Source organism: Saccopteryx leptura, chromosome 8, assembly GCF_036850995.1.
Source record: "Saccopteryx leptura isolate mSacLep1 chromosome 8, mSacLep1_pri_phased_curated, whole genome shotgun sequence".
Taxonomy (NCBI): Eukaryota; Metazoa; Chordata; class Mammalia; order Chiroptera; family Emballonuridae; genus Saccopteryx; species Saccopteryx leptura.
Genome location: NC_089510.1, coordinates 26456174 through 26475822, shown reverse-complemented (window position 1 = coordinate 26475822; position 19649 = coordinate 26456174). Strand labels below are relative to the sequence as shown.

General features: G+C 35.8%; 1 protein-coding gene across 2 annotated transcripts in view; it reads right to left on the bottom strand.

Annotated features, from left to right (window-relative positions):
* Positions 1 to 19649, bottom strand: part of EPHA6 (EPH receptor A6) — an 883820-nt gene that overhangs the window by 515743 nt on the left and 348428 nt on the right. For both annotated transcript variants that reach the window (XM_066348030.1, XM_066348031.1), the window contains one exon: positions 13288 to 13623. In XM_066348030.1, the coding sequence (XP_066204127.1) occupies positions 13288 to 13623 (336 nt within the window). The remainder of the gene's footprint in view (positions 1 to 13287; positions 13624 to 19649) is intronic.

Here is a 19649-nt window from a genome sequence, read left to right as displayed (position 1 = left end):
CATTTTGTTATTTTGAGGGTCTGAATTGCAAAAATTAAGAGTTTGAGCTGTAAGAGTGAATTTAAACTGAATATTTATTCATTAGCAATAACTGCACACTATTTAGGGTAGGTTTTTTTGCTTGTTTTTTCTTGCATGAATGCTCCTTGGAGGTATCAGTTCTGTACTAGATGAGATGATGAAAGCTTTCAGATTTTAAAAAGCCTTCTTGATTTTTATGGCTATCATTTCTCTTTTAGAGAAAAACCTTCTCCTCTGGAGCTCAATATTGCCATAGAAATTTAAGAAAATAACTAAGAGACTCTAAAATTATCTTCAAAATGTATTCAAGAGGTACTCCTTGCAAAGAACCTTAATCTGATATGTCATTCCTGCAGCTTCTTTTAAGATTTGTAACCATAAATGCTTAAAACTTCTTCAGACTACTAGAGATACAAAACTGGTGAACAGCTGAAGAAATTGGGTTGGGGTTGATAAACTTACAAATTAGAAATGAAATAAATAAGAATAATCTAATTGGAATATTTTATTGATGATCTTTCTAGGCATAGAGTGATAATACAAAAAACTTCAATTTCCTGAAGCACAATTAATTTATTTTTTTCTATTTTCTCCTTATATAGGCTAACATTTCCACAGGCAGAAAGAATGTTTTAGGTAAAATATATGGAAGGATATTATTTAAAAGACACAAGAAGACTGAAAATATTTCATAGAGATCTTTGAAATGGTATAAAAATAACATTTACCTATAATATAAAATATATTTATATTGTGTTATCTGTAATATTTATATGTGCATGCTTCCTGATGACTTGTAATGTCTATGTTCTTTTGATATTCTTTAAGTCATCTAAAAATTAATCTTATAAGTGTAAAACTAATATAAGCTGACAGCAATTCAGTTAACATTCAGATGGCTAAAAATATTTTTCAGGAAATAATTCTGCATGTTAGTTATAGTTTAAATTTAATCATATAATTAAGTAGAATTTCAAGTAGTGTTTAATTGTTCTGCTCTTAATACCAGTATCTCACATTTTGTAAAACAGCTAAATAAAAACATCAGTTGAGTATTTTAAATATTTAACACTGTGCAGCACATTAAACATTTATTTTCATAAAAACAGAATGAGGAAACTATTCCCTATTATTAGTGTGCGAGTCATATCTACAATTAACCAACACATTTATCTTTATGAAATGTAATCCAAACTTTAAAATATCAAATTATGAGATAAATTTCAAATAAATTTATCCAAATTAATCTTAAACTCATAGATGGAAAAGAGTCAATCATCCACTCTTTATTTAAAGAAGCCTTGAAATAGGATGTCAAAAAGAGAGGGAATCCTTTTACATGAGCATTATGAAATAAAATGTAATACATATACTGGTGGTAAAACAGTACCAAGTGTTAGACCCGTGGAATCAGACCAGAACTTGGTTCAGCTACCTCGTTCCTTGAGTTCTGGCTAAGAAAGAATTCAAAGCCAAGACTCAAATTATAAGAGAAAGCTATTTAGGAATTCACATAGGTATAAGAAGCGAGCTGTAGAAGAAATAGACTCAGGAAACAAGTTACAGAGGCAAGAGAAGGGCTCGTGGAGCTTCGGGAAGGGGAGAGGCAAGAAAACCGTGCCTGGGGGAGGGAGGAAGGTCCAGTATCCTCCATCGTGAGGGTATTTATGGAGGTCTCAAGGAAGGAGCCTAAAAGAATATTCATCAGCTTTCGAGGTGTCCTCTCAGGGTCCTGGTCTGCACTGATTGGTTGGTGCCAGGGAAGAGGGTCTTTAGTCAAGGCACCTGGTTTTGATGTCAGTCACGGCGTTGTTTGGTTTTGTAGTTTGTCTGGGCCTAGAAACACACCTCAGGACTAGGTAAGTTGGATGTAGGTCAGAACCTTACTGTCCTGAGGACTTAATGCTTGAGGGTTATTATCTGGCCCCTGTTCATTCCCCCTTTAAGGGTGCCTAATCCACATGACTAGCAACATGCTAGGAGAGGAAAGATCAGGGGAGGGTGTGATCCACATGAGGAACTGTAGGAACGGCCAGGGGGTCTAAGCCCCACGACCACAGATACACTAGGAGAGGAAAGGTCACCTGGGCGCCAGGTCCTGGTTTCTCCAGTTGTGTCTGCTGCTAGCCTGGTGACCTTCTTTACCCAGCTTACCGTCCTTTTCCACTCATGTCTGTCCTAAGTGCCTACCATACATATTTTAGACATTTAGTAATTCAGCAGAAGAGTAAAATCAGTTTTTAAAAAATTGGAAGTGACTGAAAAGTGCATTTTTACTCATATAGATATATTCATCATCCTTGATAATATGTAATATGGATCACACTTTAAAAGAATGAACACAAAATATTTAATGCGTCATGTTATAATTACTTGAAAAAAATAAAATAATTACATTACAAGGGACATCGAGATAAATGAGAAAAACAATGACATGACTGTTTTGTAAAATACATAGCAGAGCACAAAGGTATCAATAGCTATGAAGTCTGTTTAGATCTTTTAGAATGTCAAAATAATTAGAATAGCATTAGGAAAATTATGAAACCACAGTTCCATTTTTTTATTCATTTATTTTTAAAGCTTCATTACTAAAAACTGCTCAATGCCTAACAATAAATGTGTGGTCAGACAACTAAGATCTCTTTTTAATACTAAATTAAATATAAACATTCACTGCCTATCATTTCACTAATCATTACATGTATTTTAAAGACTGTGTACTAAGTAAAATATCAGTCATTTAATTCTTAAAAATGTGTACGGAATCATATCATATTTTATTTAGTCTTGTTTATAATGAGGCAAGCTCTCACTTCTAAATCTTAGAGACTGAATGACAGTTGGTTGCTCCATAATAAACATCATGTCTCCCATCCAAGTACTAACCAGGCCCGACCCTGCTTAGCTTCCGAGATCAGGCGCGTTCAGGGTCGTATGGCTGTAGACAATAAGCATCATGTCTCAAACACTCAATCATGCCTTTTATTTTCACTACATGGCGTACAGCAGAGTACGTGGCACACCACGGCCACAGCCTGCATGTGTCTGCTGACTAAGACGTCCAGGTAAATAGGCAAAACAACATTACTATTTTGTAAAATGTTTCCTAGCTGGCTTGATGAGTGTGCTACTTTTCAATTACACAGCTCCAGACCTTGCTTAGAGTTTAACACTCAGCTACTGCCATCTTGAAATTCTTAATAATTTTATCTTTGAGCTCATGTTTTGTAAGTGAGGTCTGTCGGGACTATGGAGCATGCATTAGGAGCTTAAAGCCCGAGCTGTAGGTAAAGTCGAGCCCCGGGCCACTTCCCCACATTCCAGGCATGTGTCTTCCCCCAGAATGCTTCCCTGCTCTCCACGTGCAGTCTTCTGATCCAGGCTTTAGCTCTTAATGGGTTGGTCTCTGAGGAGGGAGGACCACTTTCCCGTGTTGTCTCCGGTCTCCCGTAGTGATCTAACATGTGCACAGGAAGGGCCTGGGTTAGCCCTGAGAAGTGTAGAGCTCTGCGTGTGTTGTCTATTTCTGTTCTGCAGAGGCCATGCTTTAGAAGCAGAAAGCTTCTCACCCACCACATGCAAGTAGTTGACAGTTTCCAGTTATGAGATGTAAAGACCTTTGGGATTCTCCCTTCCAGTGTGGGTTTAGAAGTCCCTGGAAAACTGGGGCTACCTTTATTCTCCCTACAGGTATCCCAGTGTAGATGGAGAGATGGAGTACTCCCTGGCTGCCTCAGTGTCTGGGGACAAGCTTTGCTCCTCTTTTCACCCTTTCCACTTCTGGTTTATATTTGTTTGTTCTGATTTTCTTGAGACACCCTTGAGGATTAGAGATGGGTGGGGGTGGGACTACAGAAAAAGAATTGTGTGATTTCAATGTCTCTGAGTTAAATGATCTTATATCTAAATTTAAAAGTAGCATTGAGGAATATAAGATGAATGGTAAAGTTTATGCTATTTATTTAGTTGTTTTAAAACTAAAGATTTAGTTTTTCTTTACTTAGAAGGACATCAAATGGCAATTACTAAGCATAATGACAAATTGAGAGAGAAATTATGGAAGGAAAAAAGCTTTATATTTTAGTTTTATTCTTATTTTTTTTATTAATTTTCTGGCTTGCCTTTATTTACTTATTTTTATTTTTATTTTTTTTAAATGAGAGGCAGGGAGGCAAAGAGACAAACTCCTGCATGTCCCCGGATGGGGATCCACCCAGCAAGCCCCCCACCAGGTGGTGCTCTGCCCATATGGAGCCGCTGCTCTGTTGCTTGGCAACTAAGCTATTTTAGCACATGAGGCGGGCCATAGAGCCATCCTCAGCGCCTGAGGCCAACTTTCCTTGAACCATTGAGCCATGGCTGTGGGAGCGGAAGAAGATAGATGAATAGATAGAGATAGAGATAGATATAGAGATAGAGAGAGAGAGAGAGAGAGAGAGAGAGAGGCAGAGAAGAGGGGAGGGGTGAAGCAGATGTTGCTTCTTTTGCTTATGCATTTTTTTCCAACTTTTACTAATATTTACATTAAAGTAAAAAAGGCTTTTAGAAAATATTTTTTTAAACCGTGGTGTTTAATATTAACCACATATGAATTAGTTACCCAAATCAGTCAATTTGTATTGTAGGCAGAATTTAATTGATGAAATTAAATTGGTCCCATTTTCAAAACAAAGAATGACACTGAAATAGGCAAACAATTCGTAGACACTTCTCTTATTATAAAGTAGAGCCTAACATTATATAACATAGGTTATGTAAAATATTATCATTTATACTTATTTTCACTGCTAACTAGGTTTATTTTTATAGGATTTAAAATATTCAATAAATAACTTCTAGTAGTATTTTTCAATCTGTACAAATGCCATTAAAATTGTTGATGTAGTAATAGAAGTATTAAAAGAACAATAAGATACTGTTTTATACAAAAGAAAATACTTTGTCACCTTTCCTGAAAAAAATGTGCAAATCAGAATTTCTCAGGGAAACAGCTAATGACTCTAAAAGCTAATTGCTTAAAATCAAATTTAGGATTAAACAAGTTTTCAAACAATGTATAATCAACAAGAAAAAACATAATTGCTTTAAAGAATGGCTCATTGCTTATTAAAACCTTTTGTTACAAATTCTGTAAGTACAGCACCAGAAGATTTAGTGAGCATAAAACTTAGTACATGCTAAAGAATACATACACAATAATATTTTGTTACTTTTTAAAGGAATTCCTGGTTATATTTAAGGCCTTGCTCTTTTTATTCCCACTGCCTAGCATAGTCTTATTTTATATATTCACACAGATTTTTTTCCCCTTTCATTATGATCAGCTTAAGTATTATATTATCAAGAAAGGTGTTTTTGGTTTTCCTATGCAAAAATGCCTGTCTCCCCATTACTTCTAAATCTCTTACCCTGCTTATTTCTTTTTCATGGAACATATCATTATTCAACACTAAAATATAATTTCCATGAAGACAGGGACAATGTTAACAATGTATTTGGTTTTTTTTTTCCTTTATTGCTATGACCCTAGTACATAGAAAAATTCCAGACAAATAATAAATACTCAAAAAATATTTTTGAATTAATTAATTAATTAATGGAATAAAACACTAATTCAAACCATTTCTAATTTTTGTTAATGTGGTTAACAGAGATATATTAAATTACAGATGATGTAGGTCAAGGACATTCTTAGTAAAATAATATATACATCAAGGAACTTACATACCGGTCAGGAAAGCTAACTATTACAAAATATCGCTATGGTCCAGTGAGGGAGAAACATGTGGGCTATTGTACATAAGTGACTGGGAGCAGTTCAATTTCTGTACTTAACTGAGAGCTGAGCCAGTGACTAACCTCAGTGAATTAACTGCTAAGGTTTAAGGGACTTTTTTATACCATTCATTTATTCAAAAGATTCATGCCACAAAATGACACCATACTTTGAAGTAATTTAATGTTTCTCAGGAGTAAAAACACAGTCTACAACTGTCCAGACTCTATTATAATTTAATATTTGGGTGGACCATAAAGTTATTTAGTTATGATTAACTAGACTGACATTTTAGTTATCTTCCATAAATTAAATATTCAGTGCACCTTTCGGAAGAGAAACACTTTTCCTGAGTAGATAAAAAATGTTACACTTCAATGTAAGGTGTTTTGTTTTTGAATATGTAATTTTCTTATGTTTAAGAGAATGAAAATACAAAGAGTACAGCATATCTGTTACTTTAAATTATGGTTATTGCCTGTGTCAAGTTATCCTGCTAGTGGTTTGCATTCAGTGTATTTTTGTAAGCATTTAATACTTTTATACTATTAAAAATAAAATAAAATAAACTTTCATACTATTTTTTTTTACTTTGAATAGACTCACACAGGGTTTAGTAAATAGAGTATTTTCTGTCAAAGATTTTGAAAATACAGTGAGGACTGTGGGAGAGATCCAGACATAAAATACATTAAAATACAGATATAAAAATTAATGTTTTACAGTGTCCCTAATTATCTATTTGAAACAGACTGTATTTCTTAAATGCAATGAATTGTAAATTAAATAGACGTCTCAAATTTATAAATGTATGTTTAATTTTGTTGATTTAAATCAATTTTCAATGTCAGTTCAATTAATTTATGAGCCGTTATATGAAATGAGCAATCAGCATGTGAGACTAAGGCAAGGCCTATACAGAATAGTCAGCCAATGGCGGAGATAAAGAGTGCTGAATTTACATTTTGAGAAGCCAATGGATTGGGCAACCTGTCTCCGACAATAATTGCTTTAAAGATCCGTTAGCAAATATCAGCAGAATTGGTTTGTAATTTAGCATGTCTTCCACTCTGAACATGGTCCCTAAAGGTTTTTGCACATGTCAGAATGTCTGCAAACACAATTTATTTCAGGTTGACTCTTCATGATTAACATTTTCCTGTACTGTCTCTGAACAAAATAATTCCTTTTACTGAGCTACACACCCGAGTTTTCCTATCATGAAGTAAAGGTTAAAATCAAGTGTTTCCTATGTGCTGTTTTCTACTTTTGCTCTCCAAACTCCTTTAAAGACTATTTAATTAAACTATGAAAATAAAAGGTTACAAATATAACTCTTAGGGATAATAGAAGTCAGTTAATTAAGGTTTATTGCAAAGATTTCTAATTATGAGAGTCGTAGTCTTAAATCTATAATTTTATTTACCCAACTAGAATCAGAAGAATCAAGAAATGTTTCACTTATCTACAGCTAAGTGGTTCTAAGTGATTTGGCAAAGTTTTTTCTTACATTTGCTTACCTGTAAATAGATAACAAACAATTAAGTCAAGGTTGTTTAATGTACTTTCCTTTATGTTTCTTAAATATGGAAAAGATTACATGAAGAAAAGGTAATTCAGAGCAAACTGGCTCTTTCTCCTCATGTCCCACGCTGTGCATACATAGAGCTGAAGTGCATAATTAACACAGCGGTCTTTTTCTTTCGGTCTCTAATATTTCATTTCCTTGCTCATACAAACATCAGCTCATGAACAATATTATTTTTATGCTAATATTCTTTCCCCTCCTTGTAGCCCTAATAATATACCAGCATTTTCTGATAAATGCTGTTTTCTCTAACTTGTCTTGGTTAATTTGCAGACATCATTCATTTTTCCAAATTTTAGGTGAAATCTCCAGATCCTTCCTAAAGTCTTTCTGTACTTCCGCAACAGACCAACTACTTAGATGCTTTTGATACATTAGTCATCAGTGCCTAATTTCTCATTTTACCTAATCACATTCTAGGCATTTCTCAGAACAGAACTTCATTTAAATGCCATGTCCTCAGGAAGAGCAGACCTCGTACTCCAGACCTGGAGAATGGATGCTGTTCGAGCACCCTGGGCTTTTCAGTTCTTTGTGGGAATCAACCACAGTACTAATCACATAGTCGTTCAAGTTACTTGTGAATCATTAGCCTTCCCACCAGAGCGTAAGGTTTATGAGGGCTCACTCGCCATTGTTCATATGTTGAAAATATTAAAGGTTTATGAAGAGCACATACTGCTAAAACAATGATATACAGTGTGTTCGTAAAGTCATGGTGGACTTTTGACCGGTCACAGGAAAGCAACAAAAGATGATAGAAATGTGAAATCTACACCAAATAAAAGGAAAACCCTCTCAGTTTCTGTAGGATGATGTGGCAGCATGTGCGCATGCGCAGATGATGACCTAACACTGTATACAGCGAAGCAGCCCATGGCCATGCCAGTTGAGATGTGAATGGTACAGAGGAAAGTACAGTGTGTTCTGTGGCTCACTAAATTCGAATCCGTGACCAAAGTGCAACATGAATATCTGTGCGTTTATAACGAAGCGCCACCACATAGGAATAACATTACTCGGTGGGATAAGCAGTTGAAGGAAACCGGCAGTTTGGTGGAGAAACCCCGTTCTGGTAGGCCATCAGTCAGTGACGAGTGTGTAGAGGCTATACGGGATAGCTACCTAAGGAGCCCTAAAAAATCTGTGCGTGAGCCCACATCGAACTGCACTGAATAGGTATAAAACTAGGAGAGTTTTCCTTTTATTTGGTGCAGATTTCACATTTCTATCGTCTTTTGTTGCTTTCCTGTGACCAGTCAAAAGTGCACCATGACTTTACGGACACACTGTATAACCTACAGATAATGTAATAAATCATTTACTCTGGTCCATTCAGTCCAAGGCAATTGTGCTATTATCAGATAACTTTGGAAAAGTGCTTCTCAGGCTCTTCAAAGAGAATTTTTAAAAACACCCAAGTGAAATGATCAGAAATCCTTTTTCTATCAGCAGCAGTAGTATTATCTTTTCAAGGCTGTATACAATGATCCCAGCTGAAGTTTGCTTCCTGGACTCTCCAGTTTCTATAAGCTCTTTTTTTTTTTTTTTTTTTTTTTAACCAACAGGAGGATCATGGACCACTTTTGATATGAAAAGAATAACTGACCCATCCACAGATAAATTATTCCATAATGTTACATTTGCCTAAAGTATTTTTAAAGATGTGATTTTCTAATGCCAAAATTTTAGGCACAAGAAGAGAGGGGTTTCTTGGTATCTGTAAGGCCAGTAGTTGTGACCATCATGGCTGTACAGATGCAGGTTCCCATTAGATTTGGGCAGACAGTAAAGCAGGGGTCCCCAAACTACGGCCCGCGGGCCACATGCGGCCCCCTGAGGCCATTTATCCGGCCCCCGCCGCACACCCGGAAGGGGCACCTCTTTCATTGGTGGTCAGTGAGAGGAGCATAGTTCCCATTAAAATACTGGTCAGTTTGTTGATTTAAATTTACTTGTTCTCTATTTTAAATATTGTATTCATTCCCATTTTGTTTTTTTTTTTACTTTAAAATAAGATATGTGCAGTGTGCATAGGGATTTGTTCATAGTTTTTTTTTATAGTCCGGCCCTCCAACGGTCTGAGGGACAGTGAACTGGCCCCCTGTGTAAAAAGTTTGGGGACCCCTGAAGTAAAGTAACAGTGGAGCCAAAAAATGGTGGACCATTCCTTTATTCTAGCCTTGCATTAACAGGCGAGTAAACATACTCAGGGCTCCAAAACCCTGACACATTCTCTAGTTCCACAACCAGGAGAATCTTTTCTGGTTTTTCGTAGAATCACAGGCCCCTACCATTCAGTCTCAGTCACCTCTGGTTCCCCATCTGCGCACCTTCTCCCTTCTCCTCTCTGCACAGACTGGCTTCTCCTTCAGCACCCTGCCATCTTGGCTTCCTTCTCCTTCCTCATTCTGCAAAACAGGGCTTCCTCTTTCCTTCTCCTTTTCTTTTTCTTTTAAAAATTTTTTGGCTCAAAACCTCTCAACCAGAAAACATTAGCATAACAATGGCCCTTCTCAAGCTGGAAGGTAATCCGCAATTTGCAATCATCTGCCCTGCTCTGAGGGCAAGCACACACGTGGCTGCCCAGCTCCATTTCTAACAATAGAAGTGAGCAAACTCAAAAAATACGAATTTTACAAACACATTTGCCCAACAGTATTTCTAGAAAACATGGCATGGAGATAGTCACTCATGCATATAAGGCTGGTCATAATATTCTATTAGTACATATTTGGCAATATTTTGGTTCAGTTTAAGACTTTTATTTATAATATCATTTGCTGCTTTAAGTGTGTGGATGAGAAAGGGTGCCATGCTGAACCTGACAAACTCAGGGAAAGTCTGCATGGTGGCCCTGCAGACTCAGACAGCTAAAGAAGCCACACAGGATGGTCTGAAATTAAAGCTTTCTAACTGAAAGCTATTCATGGCAGGTAGTCATGTCCTAGGGAGGTATTTTTCTCTAACAAAGATCAATGCTGCCTGACCAGGCAGTGGCGCAGTGAATAGAGCATTGGACTGGGATGTGGAAGGAACCAGGTTCGAGACCCCGAGGTCGCCAGCTTGAGCGTGGGCTCATCTGGCTTGAGCAAAAAGCTCACCAGCTTGGACCCAGGGTCGCTGGCTCCAGCAAGGGGTTACTCAGTCTGCTGAAGGCCCACGGTCAAGGCACATATGAGAAAGCAATCAATAACAACTAAGAAGTTGCAACGCACAACAAAAAACGAATGATTGATGCTTCTCATCTCTCCGTTCCTGTCTGTCTGTCCCTGTCTATCTCTCTCTCTGACTCTCTCTCTCTGTCTCTGTAAAAAAAAAAAAAAAAAAAAGGTCAATGCTTACCTTAGTCTAGCCTGTCGTCTTTTGCATCTAAAATAAAGTACTTGATAACATGTACAAATATTGATCGATTTACAACCTATGCAACTTACAACCATTCGACTTTACGACCACAATCGCTAGCCACGACTGTTCCATGTCTGGCGGCGCAAGCATTGCCCAGCTGGGCATATGACAGTGCGAACCAACTTCCGGCAGCACTACCATCTCTGCATGCACCATTTCAACTGTTATCCCAGACTCAGTATAGCAATTTTGTGTTTTGTGTCTTGGATATTTTTCATCAAACCCCTCCCAAGATGTCTACCAAGAGGAAACTATCTTTGCAAATATTAAACCAGTTGTACTGGTAATGCAGTGTTTTACTTAAACCTGATGAATGTAAAAATAAGAAACAAAATGGTGTAGAGATGATACAAATGTCATAAAATGAACCAAGAAAATTGTGATATATAACAATAATGGAAGAAAATTATGATACAATATGACTTAAAGATTTTTATAGCATCATTTCACAGTACTGTACATATAGCCTAGTCAACTTACGACCAAATCGTGTTACGACCCATCTGTCGGAACCAATCGTGGTTGTAAGTCGAGCACCAGCTGTACTTAAAATGTAAGGGTCATATTCTTTTCCTGCCTCCTCAGGCCAGACATCCCACCAGAAGAGGAACCAACAAACCCCTCGTTGTTACTGTTACCAAGTGAATCATTAACTGTTAACCCGCTCGTTCCTGCCGATGTAAAAGAATTTTCAGCATGTACATTTTACTTTTTATCTAATTCCAGAGACTGCCCTGCTTTGCTTCCTCCCTCCTCCCTAATCTGTCACCAGTCAACCTCACAGAACCCTCTCACCTCTTCCCCTTGGATTCTGATGTAGAAAGTAAGAGGTGAGACTGCCATATTCCGGAGTACTTTCTCAATCCATTGAGACCTTGTTTTCTCGGCAATTATCGACAGTTTGGCTCAGATAAACTCATTAAAAATTCTTACAGATTTGGAAGTTTAACAGCATCCTTCCAAAATTTATGTGTTGAGTCCTAACCTCAGTACTTCAGAATGTGACCATATTTGGAGATAGGGCCTTCAAAGAATTAATAAAGGTAAAGTGAGGTTATATGGGTAGTCTTTAATCCAATATGACAGTAACCTTATAAGAAGAAGAGATTAAGATACAGAACACACAGAGGAAAGACCAAGTGAAAGCACAGGGAGAGAATGGCTATGTATTATATAAGCCAAGGAGAAAGATTTCAGAATGAATTCAACCTTGCTAATACCTTGATCTTGGACTTCTAAGCTCCAGAATTGTGAGGAAATAAATATCTGTTGTTTAAGACACCTAGTCGATGGCATTTGCTATAGCAGACCTAGCAAACAAATACAGTGTATAAAAATAGTTTTATCTTTATAAATTTGTTTCATATATGTGTTTATATACAATACTTTCTTCTATAAGATAGTCATTTGTCTATGTACATAACTTATGAATGCTTCTCAAAGGAAGTTTTAAAAAGCTTTGAATATTTTCCTGTATCATGTTCTGTAATAAATTATGTTATGGAAGAATTAAAGGAATATATGCTTATTCGTGCCTAACTACATTGAAGTAAGAATCTATAATGTTATAAAGGGAACACAACTAAATGCAAATAGATTTTTTTCCTAAAAAGACAGTTTAAGTGCTGTATACAAACTGTGCCTGAACAATAGCATTTGGACATATTCCTGGATTTTATTTTTCTATTTCTTTTCAGACTGGGTCAGAGTTAAGTATGTTGGCTAAAATCTTTTTACACTATAGATATGAATTATAATTAACATACATTTTGCTATTTGTGTTATTTGATATGGAAAATGGAATGCAGTACACATAGGGCAACCGAATTTCAATTCATTTAAGATTTCACTTATGTCTAACATTCATCGGTATGAATATGAATTGACTCATTAAAATATATTTGTATAAGATTATATAAAATCTTAAATGCATAGACAACAGAGAGAAGCATTGCATCTAATTAACCATACTACTAAGAAGCAATATCAGAAATATTTTTCTGCACCTTGGGAAACAACAAGAAACAACAACCAGTAAATTGTGTAGAGCAGGGGTAGTCAACCTTTTTATACCTACCACCTACTTTGTATCTCTGTTAGTAGCAAAATTTTCTAACCACCCACCGGTTCCACAGTAATGGTGATTTATAAAGTAGGGAAATAACTTTACTTTATAATATTTATAAAGCAGAGTTACAGCAAGTTAAAGCATATAATAATAATTACTTACCAAGTACTTTATGTTGGATTTTCACTATGTTTGGCAGAATAAATCTTTATAAAAACAACTTATTATCGTTAAATCTATCTATTTATATTTTGGTTGCTCTGCTACCACCAACCATGAAAGCTGGATCACCCACTAGTGGGCGGTAGGAACCAGGTTGACTACCATTGGTGTAGAGCATACAACGGCACTTTAATCCACCAAGTATATTATGCATGGAAAGGGAATTATGAGTCTGTTTTGAGAAAACAACGGTGAACTTACCGTCTTGATCTGTGGTCACTGTAATAGCTGTGAATGGCTTGGGAGAAAAACTCAGCTCAGAAACTCCATTCATGGCTTCTATTTCAAAGGTGTAATTCACGTGAGACACAAAGTCAAGAATTACCACGGAATTGTTGATCAGACCAGTATGCCTTGGGATGAAGCGGAGTCCTCCACCACAGTCCTCACACTGGCTGGTGTCTAGGCCACACTTCTTACAGATTATACTGTATGTGAGATCCTTTCTCCCTCCTGTGTCACTTGGTGGGCTCCATTCCAAAATAAGGGCTGTTTCATTGATGTTAAAAACCACATTCCTGGGAGCTGAGGGCGGCCCTAAAGAAAAGCAATTAAAAAACAAATGTACATGTATAGAACAATGAATTATGATGCTAACTTGAAAACTTCATTAATAAACTCTTATTGGTCTTTTATATTAGTTTGTGCTCTTTCTTATGAAGAATATGTGGTTAATTAAACACATCTGATTAAGTCCAATAAGAAAGGAGTCTTTAGGGGTGAAGATAGTCTATAATCTAACTTTGTGGTACATGAACTTCAATATTTAATATCAAAAGCTGCTGATCTCCAAAAGATATGGTAATTACATTTTTTTAAATTTGGTGACGGAAAATATATAATAATCAAATATTATTTTAAATTGTTATGGTTTTAATTATATCTTAACAATTCACCATTTTTAAATTTTGAAAAAGAAATAATATCATATTTGCATGTTATAACAATACATATATATGCATGTATTCAGTCCTTCAGTCTTCACTCTACATTGGTATGGAGCTAAAACTACCATTCATTACCTTTGACAATTCCTAAGTATTTGTTTCTCAAGGGGTGAAAACAAATGTCCATAAATTTAGGGTGAGAAGACACTTTGGAAGAATAAGAAGAGAAAGGGAAATTGGAGGCAGGAGAAAGGTTTTTACTAGAGCCTTATGAATTTTATAAGGTAAAAACATTCTGGACAAGATATAAAAAGCCCATAAGATATGGTGACTAGACCTTGTTTAGACTAACTTTCCTAAGCATGAGTGTCTTCCTGAAAGCTGGTACAGAGACGCACACAATCCTCTTATTTGTCATCAATACTCTGCAGAAACCAAGTTGATCTGAAGGAGGGGATGAGCTGGTTCCTTCAGTGTCCTACTTTCCATATGGATCACCCTGCATAGCATGCTTAAATCCTTTAACCAGTCCAGTCTTTTATTAAAATTGTGTCAGTAATCTTTAACACTTATCTGTGTCCTTCAAACTTCAGTTTCGTGTCATTTATTGAACAAATATTAACTGAAAGTTTACTGGATAGCAGACAATGTACTATGTGCTATTTGTGAAATACTAAAGAATCCTTTCTGAAAGATACTATCCTTATATCTCTTGAAAAGTAATTCATTGCATAAATAATTAACAAAATAACATTCCTGCTTATTTTTAGACTTATTTTAAAGAAATTTATACCAATTTTTAAAGTTTCTGAAATAAAGAAAATTTGCTTAGAAGGTGGGAAGGAATTACTCTTCAACATTTTCTCCTCAGAAAGAAAATCAAATTTTGTAAAGGCTCCTTTTGGCTTACAGTCATTCAGTCATGAAATAAAAAAAATTAAAAACAGAACTACAATATGGCCCAGCAATCCCTCTACTGGGTATTTACCCCCAAAACTCAAACACACTGGTACATAAAGACGCATGCAGCCCCATGTTCATTGCAGCATTGTTCACAGTGGCCAAGACATGGAAACAACCAAAAGGCCCTTCAATAGATGATTGAATAAAGAAGATGTGATACATATATACTATGGAATACTACTCAGATATAAGAAATGATGACATAGGATCATTTACGACAACATGGATGGACCATAATAACATTATACTGAGTGAAATAAGTAAATCAGGTAAAACTAAGAACTATATGATTCCATATATAGGTGGTACATAAAAATGAGACTGAGGGACATGGACAAGAGTGTGGTGGATTCCGGGAGGGGGAGGGATGGAGAGAGTAGGGGAGGGGAGGGGCACAAAGAAAATCAGATAGAAGGTGACAGAAGACAATTTGACTTTGGGTGATGGGTATGCAACATAATCAAATGTCAAAATAACCTGGAGATGTTTTCTCTGAACCTATGTACCCTGACTGATCAATGTCACCCCATTAAAATTAATAATAAAGGAAAAAAAAGAAAATTGATTGAACAGTGAAAAAAAATTTTAATGACTTTCAGGTGTGCCAGATACTTTGTGAAATCTTGGATTTACTGTGTAAATGTGACAGATATTCCTGCTTTTTTGTTATTTACATTTTAGTTGAATGGCTAGATACACACACACACACACACAAATAAAACAATAAAAAATTCTTCACTTTTTCTGTCTGTGTCATATTGCTTAGCGTGACATCCTCAAGATCCACCCATGTCGCAAAAGGCAGTATATCACCTTTTCTTATGGCAGAATAATATTCCATTGTATATATGTTTATCTTCTTTATCCAATCATCTATCAAAGGACATTGCAGTTGTTTCCATGTCTTGGCCACCATGAAGTAGTGTTTTTTTAAAACAAGCATTCTGACCGCTGTGTAAGAAATAGTCTGAATGAGGACAGTGGACTCCTCAGTGAGATCTGTTACATGGTGTACGAGCAGCAGAACATTAGTCACAAATCTGCATGACTGTGTATTGGGTTTGAGGTATTAAGAAATGTAATTACATATTTTTCTTTTTCTAGATCCTAACGTCAGCAATCTGATGAGTAAGGTCCTCAGCCATTTATACGTGAAGTACCTAAGACGAGACCTAGAAGTGAGTTGGGTAGTTTTTTTTCAAGGTGTCTATATACATTGCTTTATGTCATTTCATGTTCCAGAGAGTTACAGGAATGTTTGCCTTCTGAATGAAAATATGGGAGGGATTATAAACTAGAGCACAAGGACAAGTGTGGCCTGGGAGATAAAGGTACGTTATTATTACCATAATAATGTCTTCCTACCAAATGGCATATTCATATTTTTGTTCTTTTGTCTTATTTATAATGAAAAACATGAATTATTATTCATTTATATTTCCATAAATAGGAAGTATGTTATCAATTATGTTATGGGTGTCTGCAAGTATTTAACTGTCCTCTTGGAGATACTTAAAAAAATGGCATATACTCTTCTTACTCAAGGGCCCTCATATCAATTTGCACGCTGATTAAATAGTTTTTTAATTGCTGTTAAATTATGCTAGCTAAACTGTGATTTCATGCAAATATTAAGCTGTAATGACATGCAGTGAATCATTTACTAAGATTTAGAACTTGAAACAAAGAGACAATTAATTCTAATCCTCAGATTCAACTAAATTTTATTGCACTCGGCATTTATAAAGGTGGCCTGATAGCTCTGTTATCATTTATAAATTATACAAAGATTTTGTGACACATTGGGGGAAAATCCACTTGGAATAATAACCCTTTTGGAGACATCTGTATTGAAAATTCTCAGGGATTTCCTCATGTTGATTTTTTTACAAAAGGAAACAAGTAATTCGCATAGAAGTAAAGCAATCTTTACACTTCACTCTTCAGGCTGACTTCTTTAAAAAAAAAAGGGCAATTATTCCGATTTGCAAATAGCTGTTTTTCAAGCTCATTATGTAATAAGCGTTACCCCAAAAAAGTACAATTTTATTTCCACTAGGATATATTTTCAACCTTCTTTCTTTTTTTTTCCTTGCTTCAATTTGGATTTCCCATTTACTCGTAGAGAATGAAGGAGTACAGAGTGCTCGGAGAGTAAGGAGAAGATTGTGGCAGTGCCGTCTCCTTTCCCAGAGAAGCATCTGACCCTGCAGCCCGCATCTGCCTCTTAGAGCAGCAGAGGGCAGGTGGATGATGTTTTATTTCATTTTAAGTTTTTCTTTTCCATGTAAAAATGTTTTTAAACAGAACAGGTATTTCCCAAAATACATCTTGTGCAATATCTTTAGTCCCATGAGATATTACACAAAAAAATGAACTCAGTGATCAAATTAAGATTTCTCTGGCAGATTGATGTTGAAACAAAAAAGTAAAACAATTGTTTCACTTGGCTGAATCCACCATTTCTCAAACATTTGTGCATAGGGCCTTATTTTCCCAGAAGCTTCTAGAGGAATACTTGCATTCTGCAGAACACCCTTAAATAAAGGCTGACACAAAGGGAGACTTAAACTTAAGGGTCATATTTCAGTTACGACGTCAATTCTTGTAGATTTACGTTTCATGTTTATATTTATGAAAATATATTAATTTATAAGCAAACAGGATCTTTTTCATGTTGACTAGAGAATGACTATTTATTCATTAACTCTATAACTGATTACAGTTTGCAGATGCATTTTTTAACCTCAAGAACAATGAAAACTGGATCCAAATAATTGAGGACATCAAGTCATGAAAGGCTATTGCCTATTAAGCTAAATTTTAGCAGTTCTTAAGTTACTACCTGTCAATAATTGAAATGTGTTTGTTGATTTAATGACTGCCAAGAAGGCAGTAGTACCATTTCCTAATAAAAAGCAAATTTCTTCATATCTATGAATTTACAAATGAGAGAAAAATAGTTCTATGTTAATATATGTCAAAGGGAACATTAAAAATATTGAATGATCTAGAGATGTTTAGGTAAATGTTTTTGTAACTGAGTAAATTGTAAAATTCACTAAAAAGAGATAAATATATATGAACAAATGAAAACGTACCTCACTAGATGGAAATATTGTACTAAAAATATGAGTTGTCATACCTGCATTTACATATAATTTTAAACTGTACAAGTCATCTCATTTTTTGTACTACCACCATTGATTTAATTTTTATCCACATTCATATTGTTAATATAATGTCCTTTCTTTATAATTTTTGAAGAATATATTTAATAGAATAATCTTTAAACAGAATTTTGTATTTTCCTCTAAACCAATTTGTGTTCTGTCTATAAGTTTTGTTCATTAAATATTTATATATTTGGAAGTGGATGACAAGAAATCACAAAAGTGGGGTTTCGACCTCACCACAGAAAAGAAGAAACTAAATCAGTTTATTCAGAAACAGAAATGAGGCCCAGATAAGTACTATAATTATGTCAAGGTTATGCAGTGTCTTAGTGGTAGCAAGATACCTAGGACTTTTTATGTTTAGATTTTTTTTTAGCTCTACCACATTCCATTCATCCTAGAGACAGAAAAGTTCTAGTAAAGAAATGCAAAAAGTATTTTAAAGTGCTGTGTTTAGAAAGTATTTTCAAATACAAATTTTGAAAACATACAAATTAGTAAACAATTTACTGCCTTGTTACCATAGATTCTTTTTAATAATGTTATTTTAGAGCAGTTAACAGAATTTTATAAACAGAAGAGCAACTGAAAATTAAATCTTCAAGATAAATATGCTCAAAATACAGCAGCAGACGTGTCCTTCACATTCTTTTTATATTCTACATAGTCTCATATCCAATATTCTGTACCTTTTTCAGTAACTAAATTGATGTCTAAAATTAAACCTTGTTTTTCCATTAATGTTTTCATAGTACTATTAATGAGGACTTAGATAATTCTTTTAAGATTCTCCATTCTTTCTTTCTTTTTTTTTTTTTCATTTTTCTTAAGCTGGAAACAGGGAGAGACAGTCAGACAGACTCCCGCATGCGCCCGACCAGGATCCACCCGACACGCCCACCAGGGGCCACGCTCTGCCCACCAGGGGGCGATGCTCTGCCCATCCTGGGCATTGCCATGTTGCGATCAGAGCCACTCTAGCGCCTGAGGCAGAGGCCACAGAGCCATCCCCAGCGCCCGGGCCATCTTTGCTCCAATGGAGCCTTGGCTGCGGGAGGGGAAGAGAGAGACAGAGAGGAAAGCGCGGCGGAGGGGTGGAGAAGCAAATGGGCGCTTCTCCTGTGTGCCCTGGCCGGGAATCGAACCCGGGTCCTCCGCACGCTAGGCCGACGCTCTACCGCTGAGCCAACCGGCGAGGGCTGTCCATTCTTTCTAAAACTCATAAAGAAGAGAACATTATAAGTAAATCAGAATAAATAAGTAAATCAGAAAAAGCTAAGAACTATATGATTTCACACTAGGTGGGATATAAAACTGAGACTTAATAATATAAATAAAAGTGAAGTGGCTACCAAGGGGAGGGGTGTGGGTAAGGGGATGGGAGGAAGGGGGTAAAGAGAGACAAATATACAGTGATGGAAAATGATTTGATTTTGGGTGATGGGTATATAACATAATCAACATTTCAAACGCTGTAGAAATGTTTACCTGAAACCTATGTACTCTTATTGATCAATGTCACCCCGTTAAATTTAAT